Source organism: Peromyscus californicus, unplaced genomic scaffold, assembly GCF_007827085.1.
Source record: "Peromyscus californicus insignis strain IS unplaced genomic scaffold, ASM782708v3 Scaffold_6__1_contigs__length_162567912, whole genome shotgun sequence".
NCBI lineage: Eukaryota > Metazoa > Chordata > Mammalia > Rodentia > Cricetidae > Peromyscus > Peromyscus californicus.
The window spans coordinates 115,740,754-115,754,312 of record NW_026294584.1 but is presented as its reverse complement, the minus strand read 5'-3'; the positions used below and the strand labels follow the sequence as shown (position 1 = coordinate 115,754,312).

Here is a 13,559-nt window from a genome sequence, read left to right as displayed (position 1 = left end):
TGAGCACCATGCCTGTAATAATACAGTAGCTTGAAGTAAGTTCACAGGCCCCAGAGGTGTTTCCTGCTGTTGTGCATGTTAACCAAGCAGTCTGAGCAAGGATATAAACGTCAACTTCTGTCTACTCTAGAGTGTTGCCTTTATTGAACAGGAACATAGAATTTTCTGCATGTTGTTCCAGTCCTGAGAGTGAAAGATGCAAAGTATCCTCCTTTCTTGCCTAGTTCACCCTACAAGGTGATGAGTTTAGACATTGTTTATGGCGTAGTGGCTAAGAGTCAGACATACTTATTTTCAAATACCAGCTGTGACTGGGCCAAGTCATTCACTTCTTATCTGTGCCTAACTTGCCAGGTTAGTGATGTGATGTAGGTGCTGGCTCTAAGTTATGTAATAGGTGTGCCAGGCATTGTGAGGGTACCTGAAGTGGGCCTGGGGGAGAGCTGGGACTCTATTTCCAGAAAAAGGAATGCCTGAACTGATACTTGGATGGAGAACTGGATTGGACCCGGTTTGGGCAGGACCACCTACAAAGCATACTCTTGCTTCCTGTTAATTCTGTTTGTGAATGTATGGATACTATGTGTAACTGTAATAGCAAAGGATCATTTGTTTTGTTGTTGTTTTTGCTGCTGTTTTAAGCTGGCCTTACTTTGCCTAATAGAGTAACTCATTGTTTTAAGTATGTGCTTCTTACAATGGAGACATGAAGACCTTAAGTGGAATTTGAGGATGTGAAAGACTTAACCCAGACTGAGAAACATTTTGTTGTTAGGGACTTGAGTTTATTCTACATCTTAACAGGGCTTGATCTTGAAACAAATGACCCCATTTTGGTTCTCTTAATTTTGATTGATTTGACACAGTGTTTCTATCTTCTCCCTTTTTAGGCTCAAATGAACTGTGAAAATGAATGTTAAAATAATTGCTAAAATATCTCTTTTAATGATATTGTCTCATCAGACTCTAAGAAATATACCCAGGTATCTGCTAAATTATGTTTAAAGATGATAAATACTGTTGGCTTTTATTCTGATATATTTTCTAAATAACGACAAGGCAGCCTTTCTGTCAAGACTTTAAAGTCTTCTTTCCCTTTCTTGACTTCTTATTTTGCATAGCTTAAAACATTAAGGAGGTGGCTTAATCAGAGTGGACCCTTGCTGAGCAAGTATGAGGACCTGCGTTTAAATGCCTGGCCCACATATAAAAAGCCAGGGCTTAGCTGCCAGGTTCAGTGAGAGACTCTGCCTTTAGAGATTAAAATAGTGACAGAACAGGCCCTCCACTCACTGGCCAGCCTTGGCTATTCACTGAGCTCCAATCCAGGAGCTACTGTTTAAAAAACCAAGGTTGACTCTTGGCGAACTACAACAACAGAGGTTGACAACAGTGCAGGTTGACCCACATGTGCATAGATCAGAGCTGGGGACCCAGAAAGCTGTAGCTGCCCACTGAAAAGAAATTGAGGTCTTCTTAGGTATAGATAGACAGCAGCTTAAATGACTCTTCCTATTCTGGCATCTAACCAGCAAAAGCATCTCCTCCTCTGATCCTTCTAGGGATGGGACCAGTTTCTTAAATGCCTTCAGCCACAGGCTGATCTGTCACTGAGAGATTATTGCCCAGCCTGGTCTGCTAATAGGAGGGAATGCTGGAGAACATGTTAAATCGTGTTTACTGGCCACCTACTAATTACTGTCCTCCATGTTTTCTTTATGTTGTTGTTCTGTTTCTGTGTGCCGTCATTAGATAGTCATTCCAGTGCAGTAAAACATCCGTAGCTTTTGTCATTTATTATCTTGGGACATTAGTTTCTAGTGCCTTCATGAGTGAGTAGGAGACCCTAGATTCAGGGAGAACATTCTTACATGGATAGGGTTGGCTTATCCAGCCAATCAGTCCTAGAGAATCTCTGAGTTTGGGGCCATTTGACATCCTGGGGACAACTGCTAGTTCCTTCCTGCAGTGAAAATAGTTACCGTGGTTATTGTGCAAAAGTACTTTTGTTTTTTATACTCTGGAGCAGGCAGCGAACTGCTTGAAAAATGGTCACTTTCCTGCAGTGCCTTTGAGCCAAAATAATTGTCTTAGCTTTAGGCCTACACAGCTTTTTTATGCTCATAGGATGTATGACAAGACCACAACTGGGTAAAAGCCCCACAGGAGGCAGGGACTGTGCGTCCCTGTAAGCTTCTGGTCTCTGGTCATGTGACAGCCTAGAAGAGGACTAGTCTTTTCTTTTGTGGATAGCTGCTGAATAAGTAGCTGAGGACAGAACAGAAAGAGCATTCAGTACAAAAGAGATGTTAAACCCCAGCTAGCCACCTGCATGTGAACAGCCCAGCTGTGATGCTGGGCTTGCCCTGGGGAAGCTGACTGCTAGCTTGAGAAACCAAACAGGGCCTCCAATGACAATAGCAAGTCAGAGGGAGGACAATTTTCATGTGCTTCTTTAAGATTGTCAGCTGTCACCAGTCTGGTTGTCTTTTACCATGCTATGACATAGAATTCCATGAAACTAGTTTTGGTAAGGCTTGTTGAAACACAGCTTTTGAAGAGAACTTAGAACTCCCATTTTCCCAAGCTCTCTTGCATGGGGTTCTCCTGTGAAGTGAGCAGGGGGGGGTTATAGGGAAGATCATCTGGCTTCCCTTTCTTTCCCCTTGCAGGGTTTAGTAATGCGACATGGGTTTGCTGAAGGGACCTAGGCTATGTCAAGTGGAAAAGAAAGGAGGAACATGTTAGAGAACCTTGAAAGCACATGCAGGGAGGGAGATGGACAGCACATCACAAAATGAGTGACCAATTGGAGAGTCTAGAACCAAAGATGGGGAAGAATTCTTGACTCTACACATGAGGTGATGGATATGTGAAAGGATGCGAACTGTGTTGGCCGTGGAGAGAGGGTGGGAGTAAGACATTTCCAAGGGGAAAGGATGGAGATTTTTTCTTTTTTTTTTTTGGAGCTGAGATTGAACCCAGGGCCTTGCGCTTGCTAGGCAAGTGCTCTACCACTGAGCTAAATCCCCAACCCAAGGGATGGAGATTTTGTGTGGAGTTCAAGAAGCAACAGGGAAAGAAGCTGAGTGATCTCCACACTGTGCATCTGATTCAGGTTGTCGAAAATGGAACCTGCTAATGTCCACGTCTCTTCTAGGTATTGGGCACCACCACTTAAAAACACAAGTTCTTTCTTTTAAAATGTACTTCCAAACCAGGCGGCAATGCAGGCCTGTAATCCCAGCTTCTCAGCGGAGAGGCAGGCGGATCGTAAGTGCGAAGACAGCCTAGGTAACTAGTAAGACTGTTTCAGAAATAAAAAGGAAGGGGCCAGAGAGATGGCTCATTAGTTAAAATATTTTTAAGAAACTATTAAAACTCTGAGCTGTTTAAAATACGTTACCTCTCAGGATCTTAATTTCTTAGTTAAGAAATCAGATTTTTTTTTTTTCCCCTTAAGTTTGACTGGATGTTTTTAAATTTTTCTTCAGGTAAGAGTGCAGTTTTAAAGTGTCTCCTGGATGTTCACAAAATCTTTCAGGAAAATGACCCAGCATACATTTTGAATGATCTCTACATCTCAGACTACTGTGTATGGATTCAGAAGGCCAAGTAAGTTTTGTGTCCCTGGGCAGTTTGTACATGCTTGCGTTTGTAAAACACCACTTACCTGGGAGGAAGAAGCTGAAATACCTGGAGAGTAACTCTTAATGTAAGAGAAACCCATATAGCTATGAAACACTTTAGAAACAGCTGGATTTTAAGCAGGGGCATTTGGGACTCACCTGGGCTACATAGAAAGACTTGTCTCAGAGAGAGAGGGAGGGAGGGAGGAGGGGGGTAGGCTTCATTAAGATAGACAGCGTGGTGAATTGTTTAGGGAGGTAGGTGTAGGTGAATAAAATTTGATTAGAAGAGATTGGTTTGATACACACACACACACACACAAATATATGATTTTTGGGGTGTGTGTGTGTGTGTGTGTGTGTGTGTGTGTGTGTTACTATAGCAGAATATCTGACAGGAACAACTAAAAAGAAGGATGATTCATTCTGTTCACAGTTTAGAGCAGTGGTTCTCAACCCATATAGGGGTTAAACGACCTTTTCACAGGGGTTGCCTAAGACCATCCGAAAACACATATATTTACATTACAGTAACAGTAGCAACATTCCAGTTATGAAGTAGCAATGAAAATAATTTTATGGTTGGGGTCACATGTATTAAAGGGTTGCAGCATTAGGAAGGTTGAGAACCACTGGTTTAGAGGTACATGGCAGGAAGGCTTGGTGGCTGGGGTCAGTGTGGACTTGCTGCATGGCTTCTCATGTCTTATCAAATGAAGAGAAAGTGGGGCCAGGCTGTAGCTCTCAAAGGGCAACTCCTAGTAGCTTGTGTCCAAAAGCTATGCAGTTCCAAAGGCTCCATAGTTTCCAGGTGCTCCGTTAACCTTGACAAGTGCTCAGACAGATGAGACTGTGGGGCCCTTCTGGATTCAAACCCTAACAGTGTGCATACAGAATTGCTACCCTCCTCCGAATGGAAATCTCAAGACCAGGTTCTTAGACCTATCCTGTGGTGGGGCTCTGTGTGCATGCATATGCACTGACATACATGTGTAAAAGTCACAAGATTTAAATCTAATGCAGACAAGAGCTGTGCCTTTGTCCGCTGACCCCTGACGTACCGAGTGTGTGTTTCAAAGTATAAGAAAGTCAAACTTGCAGCATAGGTATTGAAGTGTCTGAACACTCACAGATAGGCTCCAGTACTTGCTCAGTGAAATTGTCTTGATTTGTAAAACCATATAGTATTGCCTCATTCATTCAGGGAAGCATAGTCAGCTGACTGTTAATGTTGAAAGCGGTGCATCTGTTTATCGGGAAGGACTTGAGTAGATAGATCTACTCATCAGGCACAGCCAGTGATCCACTTGAGTAGCACGGGGCTGTTCGTTGAGACTTACAGAGCTCCTGATTGGAACGATTCCGGGTGCTGTAGAACAGTGTTGTGTCAGTGCTGACCTAGAAGGGAAAGAAGCAAGAGGCTTCTGTTACTGCTCTGATTGCCTTTTAATACCTCTTTGAATGAACCGTGATACGGAATTTATTTCTTATTTCTGTTCACGAGGGAACAATTACATTAGAGTGCAGTGGGAAAGCCCCCTGACTGCCTGTTGGCTGGAGGATGCTCAGGATTGCTCCAGACAACACCTGATACTATACAGCTTGTGGAGTCAGCGTCTGTGTTGGGAATCTAGATTTTGCCAGATGGAAAATTGACTCTTTAACCCCTGAGGTCATCATGGTAGGCCATCACTTTATTGTGTTCTCATGCTAATTGAGCTTATCAGATACTCCACAGCCATTTCCTGTTGTGACTTTTGTTTTCATAATATAATTAAATTGAAACGGTCTCTCTGTGTGGGTTGTTTTGTTTTCTGAGAGCAGGGATTTTATAAACATGTAATGAGTATCGAGGTTTGTGCCAGGATCCCATTTTCACGCAAGTTCTTCTCCCATCTTGTGACAGTCCTTATTAAATACTGAGAAGACCTCATTGTGTTCCATAGACAGATGTAAGTGTGCAAGTTGCTGTGGGGTCACCAGGCTTATTCTTAAAGTTTTGTTTGTTTTTTTAAACTTGTTTTAAATAATGGGAAACAGCAGAACTCCTAGGTTCTCAGTAATGGACTTTTCTGGTGGTGGTGATTTGTTTGTTTTTTCTGTTTGTAAAAGGATAGTGTAGCAGGGTAGGAAAGGTGAGAGCTTGTAGAGACTCAAGTGTTTTATAAACGACTTTGCTTCTTCGACTTCAACAATTTGAGCCTAGCTTTTCTTTCCCTCAATAGGCTGTGTTGTTTTACTGTGATAAATGATAGCCCAGCTATTTTCCTCCTTCTTTGAAATAATCCATTTCTTCACTCATCTGATTTTTATTAAACTTTCTAATTTCACCCTTGGTTTTACAAGCACAGCTTAGATGGATTTTCTGATGGCTTACAACCTTCTCACCTCTAACTATGGCAGCCTCTAACTATTTTTTCTTCATCTTTTGCTGTCTTATTGTATAGTTAAACCACCATGTTTTTATGTTTACAATAGTTTGTATTTTCTTTCGTCTACATTTGATGTTTTTGATAGGAATAATAAAATATAACATTTTATTGGAAGTACCAGACAGTATGAAACCTGCACAAAACAGCATCCCATTTTTCCAGTCAGACATTTACTTTGGCAAAAATTTATTGAAATGCTGTTCTTCTTATATTGAATCAGTGAAACTATGGCAACAATGTAAGGTTCACCTCATGAGGGTGTTTTGCTTCTGTGCTATCTGCTTCTTGTGGAACATGGAGCCTTGGATTCTTATTAGGAATTACGGGTCTGTGGGGAAAACAAACTAAGCTTCCTTGTTTCCTTCGGTGTACATGGCACTGGACTTTGCAGTGTGGTGCCTGCTGCATTGAACATCGCCTGCGTGGCAGCATGAGGACTGCTGAGGTTTGGCTTGCAGTCGTGGTAACAGATAGATCTGCCCCAGTATCCTGCCCTGTGGGTTCAGTTCCTCTCCCAGATAAGCCACATGTTACAACCAGTTGTCTTTACTCGTGGCTGTAGAAGAGAGCCCGAAGAAAAACTGCTCCCTCTGGGAACTGTTCCTGGAGGAAAGGGGTTTAATGAACCATTTGTTTTGTTCGTAGATGCTCCCATAGAGCTTGAGAAATCGCTCTACACATCTCCTGCCTTCCCCTAGTGGGATGATCTAAGCCCTCATCTCCACTAAAACTTCAAGGACCCTGTGAGAGAACACTCATCTGGGTCTACATACTTTCTTGTGTGCACAGCAAATTCAATTGAATTAAATGGGCCCTGTTAGTTGAAGGAGAAATTTTTCATTGTTAAAAATGTAGCTCTGGGGCTGGTGAGATGGCTCAGCAGTTAAGAGCATTGGTTGCTCTTTCAGAGGACTGGGATTCAGTTCCCAGCACCCCCAAGGCGGATCACAGCTGTCTGTAACTTCAGGTCCAGGGGTATGTGGTGCCCTTTTCTGGCCTCCGCAGGCATTGCACACATGCAGTACACAGACAAAACACCCATACACATAAACCAGAAAAACTTCTTTAATGTAGCACTTTTAAAAGCTGTAGGTTCGGGAGATGGCTCAGTAGGTAAAGGCACTTGCTGCCAAACCCAACAACCTGGGTTTGGTCCCTGGGACCATAGTGGAAGAGAGAAGCGACTCCTGTATCTTGTCATTTGACCTCCACACATGTCCATGCACAAACACTCAAAATAAATAAATAAAACATAATTTTAAAAAAGCTGTCCATCAGTTATAGCTTATTTTGTTGAAATTTCCAGTTATGTTCAGTACTGGATTTCTTTCTACCTCTGATTCTTTCACGGTGGCCTTCCATTATTAGTAGCTGTTGTGGTTCTGTCTGCTGAGAATTTATCAGTTTCCACCCTTTATGTAATGTAGGGTGGGTAAGAGTGAAGTCTAATGTATTCTGGCTCTATTTTTCCTTGGCCATGTGACCTAAGAAAGTTGTTTCTTCACTCCCTCTAATGCAGTCAGTATTAGTATTTTAATACTTCCTCCAGCTATTTCCTGTCTGTCTGTTTTTCAAGGTAGGATTTCCCTGTGTATCCCTGGCTGTCCTGGAACTCACTCTAAACCAGCTGGCCTACAACTCAGAGACCCCCCTGCCTCTGCCTTCCAAGTGCTTGGACTGAAGGCATGCACCGCCACACCTGGCTCCCTATTCGTTCTTAAACTAGTGGAAATACATTGCACATACCCATTTGCAACCCGTTTTACACTTCATAGTATTCAGTAAATCTTTTCTCTTTAATAATGAAGTTTCTAACAAGTTTTGTTTCTTTAAATAGAAACTCCTCTCTGTAAAAGGAGATGTGTGTGCTCATGGAAAAGAATTGACAGTAAACTGAATGGGTTTTGTTTTGTTTGGGTTTCACTGGTTTGAAACAGGATCTTATGTAGTCCCAGGATCTTTTTCTTCAACTTCCCGGATACAGGGATTGCAGGCATGCTCCACACACCTGGCTTAAAACTGTGTGGCTTTAATTCACAGTACATTTTGAAATGACAAGGGGACAGATAAGGCGTTATTTTTGTTCTTCTGCATATAAAAAATGTGGTACTTTTAAGTCTGAATAAAATCCTGACAGTCTTCAGTATTAACTATGTGAGCCTGTAACTGAAGCATTGAATCATGTCCTCTCTCTAATTTTGTGGGGTTTGTTGGGTTTTGAGTGGTACTGGGAATTGTACCTTTGTCTCTGCACATGCAAAGCAAGCCCCCTGCCTATCAGCTAACTCTCTAACTCATCTAGTATAGCATTTTGTTTACAAGGTAGATAGTTGTGCAGAAAAAGAATTTAAAAATGTGTGCTTGAGGCCTGGAGAGAGAAGGCTCAGCGTTAAGAGCACTGGCTGCTCTTCTAGAGGACCCAGGTTCAATTCCCAGCACCCACGTGGCAGCTTATGTGTGCTTGAAATGCTGGACCTGTTTACATTGAGCTGGTAATTTACTAATACTCTTGGAACATTTAAATTCCTGCTCCTTTTTAGTATACTTTTTCCTCAAAAACAGTCTTATGACCCCAAAGATACTGAAGCCAGATGTCTATGGAAGAAAACAGTTTTTCCTAAAGCCTTCTCTTGAGGATGAGATGCCCTCGACTCAGCTTTAAGTGGACTTAAATCAAGGTGTGCCCCTGGTTGCTGCAGAGGAAGAGGCTTCCTTTGCCACTCTTATTGCTGGCATATCTGCAGCAGGAGGGGTGGGTTGACTCATGCCGAGGTGCAGCATTAGTTCTAGCTATCTAATAGAATATTGTAGCCTTAACCTTGGTGAACCCTGAGAGAGGGCAGACGCTGTGACAGGTGTTGGGAATGCTCTGGTGAACAAGTAGGACACGTCCAGAGTGTTGAGAAGCTATGGGGCCTTCAGAACTGACGAGCCGGAGAGTGAGTAACCCCTTCTGAGAGGCAGTATTGACTTTCACAACACTGGATTGGTTCTCTGTCGAGCAGGTTGTTATAAAATGGGTTGGCTTCTTCATCTCTTTCCCTCCTCTGCCCAGGCCCGTTTTCTTCTGATATTCCATCATCCAGTGTATGGTTCTCTTTAGAAGATAAGCAGCTGTAGTGATTTTAGACTTCTTGAACTGAGAGCCAAAATAAACCTCAAATTACTCAGTCTGAGGTATTCTGTAATAGCAACAGAAAATGGATTAAAACACAAAAACACTTAGTTCAGATAATAAGGATTGATGACAGTTAGTCAAAGGGCTGGGACGTAATGTAGTGGGAGAGCTCCTGTCTCCTGTGTGTTTAGTTCCGGCAGGGGGAGGGGTTAAAAATAGTGACACAGACCTCAGACAGTAGCTAGCACTTGGGGGCCTGGGGCAGAAGGGTGGAGAGTTTGAGGCTAGCCTGGGCTATGTGGTAAGACCCTGTGTCAGAAAACCAGGTGGAAGTGAGGAAGAAAGCAGGGTGTCGGACAGTGGAAAAGGCACACGGTCAACCTGAGGTCTCACAAACTTGTAGCTACATCACAGTATAGGCATAGGACAGAGGGAGATGTGGCTGGAGGCCCCATGAAAGCTATGACCATTTCATCCCGAAAGGGGGAACAGCCAAGGAGCCTGAAGCTAAGGGTACCTGTGTGAGTGACATCTGCAGATCACACTCCAGGAACTTACTGGGGTGGGGTTGGCCTCAAAGCTGGAAGACTTGCTTGGGGATGTCATGATCCAAGCTAATGGTGACAGTGAGAAGGGAAGCAGGCCAGCGCTCAGAGTCAGGGGTGGTGAGGCTAGAGTAACGACTTGGACAGGTTCAGAGAGGAGGGGAGCAGTGAAGCTGAGAGCCAGGTTCTGACTTGGTCAGTGAACCTGACCATTGAAGGTACCTTTGACAAGACTTAATAATACTGGAGAGGTTAGGTCAGGAGAGATGAAGAGGGCAGTCTTGGAAATGCTGTCTTGGCTTCTAAGGAACACCAGAACATTTGGATTGCAGCTGGGCAAGATGTCTCGGGAACTTAGACAGAGAAGGGATATGAATTAAACAGCAATGTAAAAATGCTGTCTGCTTGCCTGGGACTGTGGTACTCATGTGACTATAATAGTAATCATTCTTGGCTGAGAAAATAACTGTGCAGGGAGACAAGAAAAATGTGGAAGCAACATGCTGCACACATTGCCTGCTTGTTACTGTGGTTAGTGGAAGAGCAAAAGGAGACTGAAACTGCTTATATTTGGGCCGGTTTATCCTTGTGGTATAGCTTTATTACTGTGTGAGAGCCTTAATCACTGGCCTCCGTTTTAGTTATGGGGCCATATGAGAAACTCTCACCCCTCTAGTGTGTTCTGAAGTCGCTATTATCTTGGTTTGAGTCAGGTTATGGGGCAGAAACTCACTTGGGCTTTGGCAGTAGAAATCAGTTTCTTAGTAGATGGCAGATTGTCCTCTGGAGCCCAGGTGCTGTAAGAGACTGGGCCTGGGGAACTCAAGTTGTGCAGAAATGAGGCAGCAGCCTGCTCTAGTCATGACCCTGAGGCTGCTGCTTTCCATATTCACCCTTGCTGTTCCAGAAGCTCTCAGAGGACCCAGATAGCCATTCCATGGCACCAAGTTTACACACCCTTTCCTGTAGTGCAGATGGTGTAGAACCATTGGTTTGTAATTCTGGGAGAGGAAGAGTGGGGTTGACCCAGTGGCCATTCTCTCTTCTGTCTAGTAACTTTGGTCATAGAAGGTTGGAGAGGTGCTTGTGGAACGCTTTATACTACCCAGGGTCCAGCGTGTACCAGACACATGCATACCTCACAAGGGCAGAGCTGTAGCCAGGGAGAGACAGGGTCTCTGTGTCACTGATGTTTATAGTGAGCCTACAACACCAAGGGTATCTGGCTGAATGAAGGCCTGCAAAGTGACAGGCAGATAGATACTCTGGGTAGTTTGCATGGCGTGGGAAGTTACTTCTCTGATACATGGTTAAACGTTGAGGTTTGCATTGTCTTCTAATGACAAACATGTAGAAATTTCAAAAAGCAATTGTGAACAATTCAAGCACGTTAAACCTCCTGGAATTGAAGTCATTCCCGGTGAGATGCTTATTCTGCCATGTCAGGTTGCTCTTTAGTTTTACTATTTATTTTTAATTAAGCCCACAAGTTCATCCTGAATGGAAGCAGGATTTATCTCCATACGGAAGGATTTCTACAGTGCCAATATCTTCTCCCTTGTGTCCGTCCGGTGAAGTGTCATAGAGAGAAGGGATCTACTTAATAGGCCTTTACCTTATCACCAGTAGTTCAGTAGTGAACACTGGGGACTGCTGCTCTTCCTTAGACTTCTTTCACTAGCAAAGTGCCAAGAAATCACAGGATTACAGATGTTCCTACAATTCCAGACTCCTGTAACACTTTGTGAAGAGACCAGTGCTCCTGGAACTGTATTCAGAACAATCACATATCAGGATGTCGGGAGTTTATGAGAGGGTTTTTGTTGCCATTCTTTCTTCCTTTGTAATTCTACCCTACTTCAGACAATCGTGTGTGTGTTCACGCGCTCAGGGATTTTGCATGTGGGTATATATGCATATGAAGGCCTGAGGTCAGTGTCTGGTGTATTCCTCAGTCATTCTCTACCTTATTTCATTTTATTTTTTATTTTTCTGACATGAGGTCTCTCGGTGTAACCCTAGCTGTCTGGAACTTGCTGTGTAGAGTAAGCTAGCCTCAAACTCACAGAAATCCACCTGCCTCGGCCTCTAAAGTACTGGGATTAAATGTGTATACCATCATATCCACTTACCACCTTATTTTTTGAGACAAGGTCTCCTGCTGAACCTGCTGCTCCTCAGTTGAGCTAAGCTGGCTGGGGAGCTGACCGTCTCCATATGCTCCCCAATACCCAGCATTGGGGTTGCGGATACAGTGCCTGCTGCCTGACTTTTTATATGGGTGCAGCAGACTCTTTTCCACCAGAGCCTTCTCAGCTCCTAAATGGATGTTTTATTTTAATATAGTTTTAGACTTAAAAAAAACTGCAAATATAGTACAGCATTCCCAAATACCCCATCACTTCCCGATATTCTCATAATACATTGAATGCTATGGTGTCAATTAATGAGTTAGCATTGACACAACCTTTGGTTGTCTAGCCTGAAGTGAACCTAAGTCAATTCCTTATGCATTTGATTATCCAGGAGATTAAATGCCTTTGAAAGGTACTGAAATACTGTGGAAGTACCACTTATCCGAGGATCGGAATTATCACAGATCCAAGCCTTGTAGAGGAGTGGTTGAGGATTTTCAGAAACTTCAAAGCATAACTCACGTATCATTTGTGTGTACACATGGAGTGTGGGCATCAGTGTGCTGATGCAGTGATAAAATAGAAGACTGTGAGAATAAATTGGGCAAGACTGTGGGCCTTCCTATTTTCTTAAGATGGTGGAGATTAGGGCAGAAAGTGTGGCTATGAAGCTTGTAGGAAGATACCAGCTTTCAGCAGTGCCTGGGCATGGGGATGCTGTGCCTGTGTCTAAGGAGTGATGTGTGGACCCAGCCCATCTTGTAGGTTTGACTGGGTTCCGTTTGCTTCTGGTTCTTCTCATGCTCCTCACTGCTGGTGGCTCTGGCCTCCCCAGACTCTTGGAGCCGTGATTTGCAGGGGGAGCAAATGGTGTTTCCCTACACCTCCTTGATCTTTTCATTTTTATGCCTTAAAACTCAGGTCAAGTGAGTGTGGGTGGTGATGGATACAGTGGGTTTGGTAAACCACATTCTGTACCTTGTGGAGAGTTTCTCCTGTGCTTGAATGTCTTAATATCTCACTCGGGGAAGAGGCTTACATTGATTAATGTGGTACGGGTGCGGTTATCATGCTCAGAAAGCTCTCTGTTTAAGGAGAGCTTTGTCAAGAGCAGTCTCTGAATGGAGTCACAAAAAAGGCTTTTAAAAAACTGACAACTTCAAGTACAATTTCCTTTTCTTCTGCCTATTATGATTGAAACCCAATCCTTGTTATAACATAATTATCTTAACCGAAGCCAGCAGGGAGTTGCTGCCTTATTGTAAGGGGTGTGAAGTCCCCTAAATAAATAGAGGATTAATTACATTCACAGCATGTTGTGAAGGTGATGAGATTGATTGTGGTCGTTTGACTTGTCCCATTTCCTGCTCTGACTACTTCTTGAATAAATAGAAGCTGGGAAAATGAGAAGGAGAGCTCCCAAGCATGTTGCTGGCCTGGGGTATTGGAAAAGGACCTTTTCAGGGCTAGTTTCCAGATTTTAAGTTGTTTATGTGATGCTTATTTTGGATAATTCTATTGTTGATTTTTCTGTTTTAAATTTAAAGACTTCTTTTAGAGATAATTTTTACTTCAAGAATATAGATAATAACAGAATATTTAAAGAATTTGACCATTTTGTTTGTTTTGAGAGGGGGTTTCACTGTGTAGCCTAGGCTAGCCTTGAACCCATGCTCTTATTTTAGCCTCCTGAGAGCTGA

At 43.2% G+C, this 13,559-nt stretch overlaps 1 protein-coding gene across 1 annotated transcript in view; it reads left to right on the top strand.

The window, feature by feature from the left end:
- Positions 1-13,559, top strand: part of Shq1 (SHQ1, H/ACA ribonucleoprotein assembly factor) — a 106,103-nt gene that overhangs the window by 56,571 nt on the left and 35,973 nt on the right. The window contains exon 10 of the mRNA XM_052722042.1: positions 3,500-3,615. Coding sequence (XP_052578002.1) covers positions 3,500-3,615 — 116 coding nt within the window. The remainder of the gene's footprint in view (positions 1-3,499; positions 3,616-13,559) is intronic.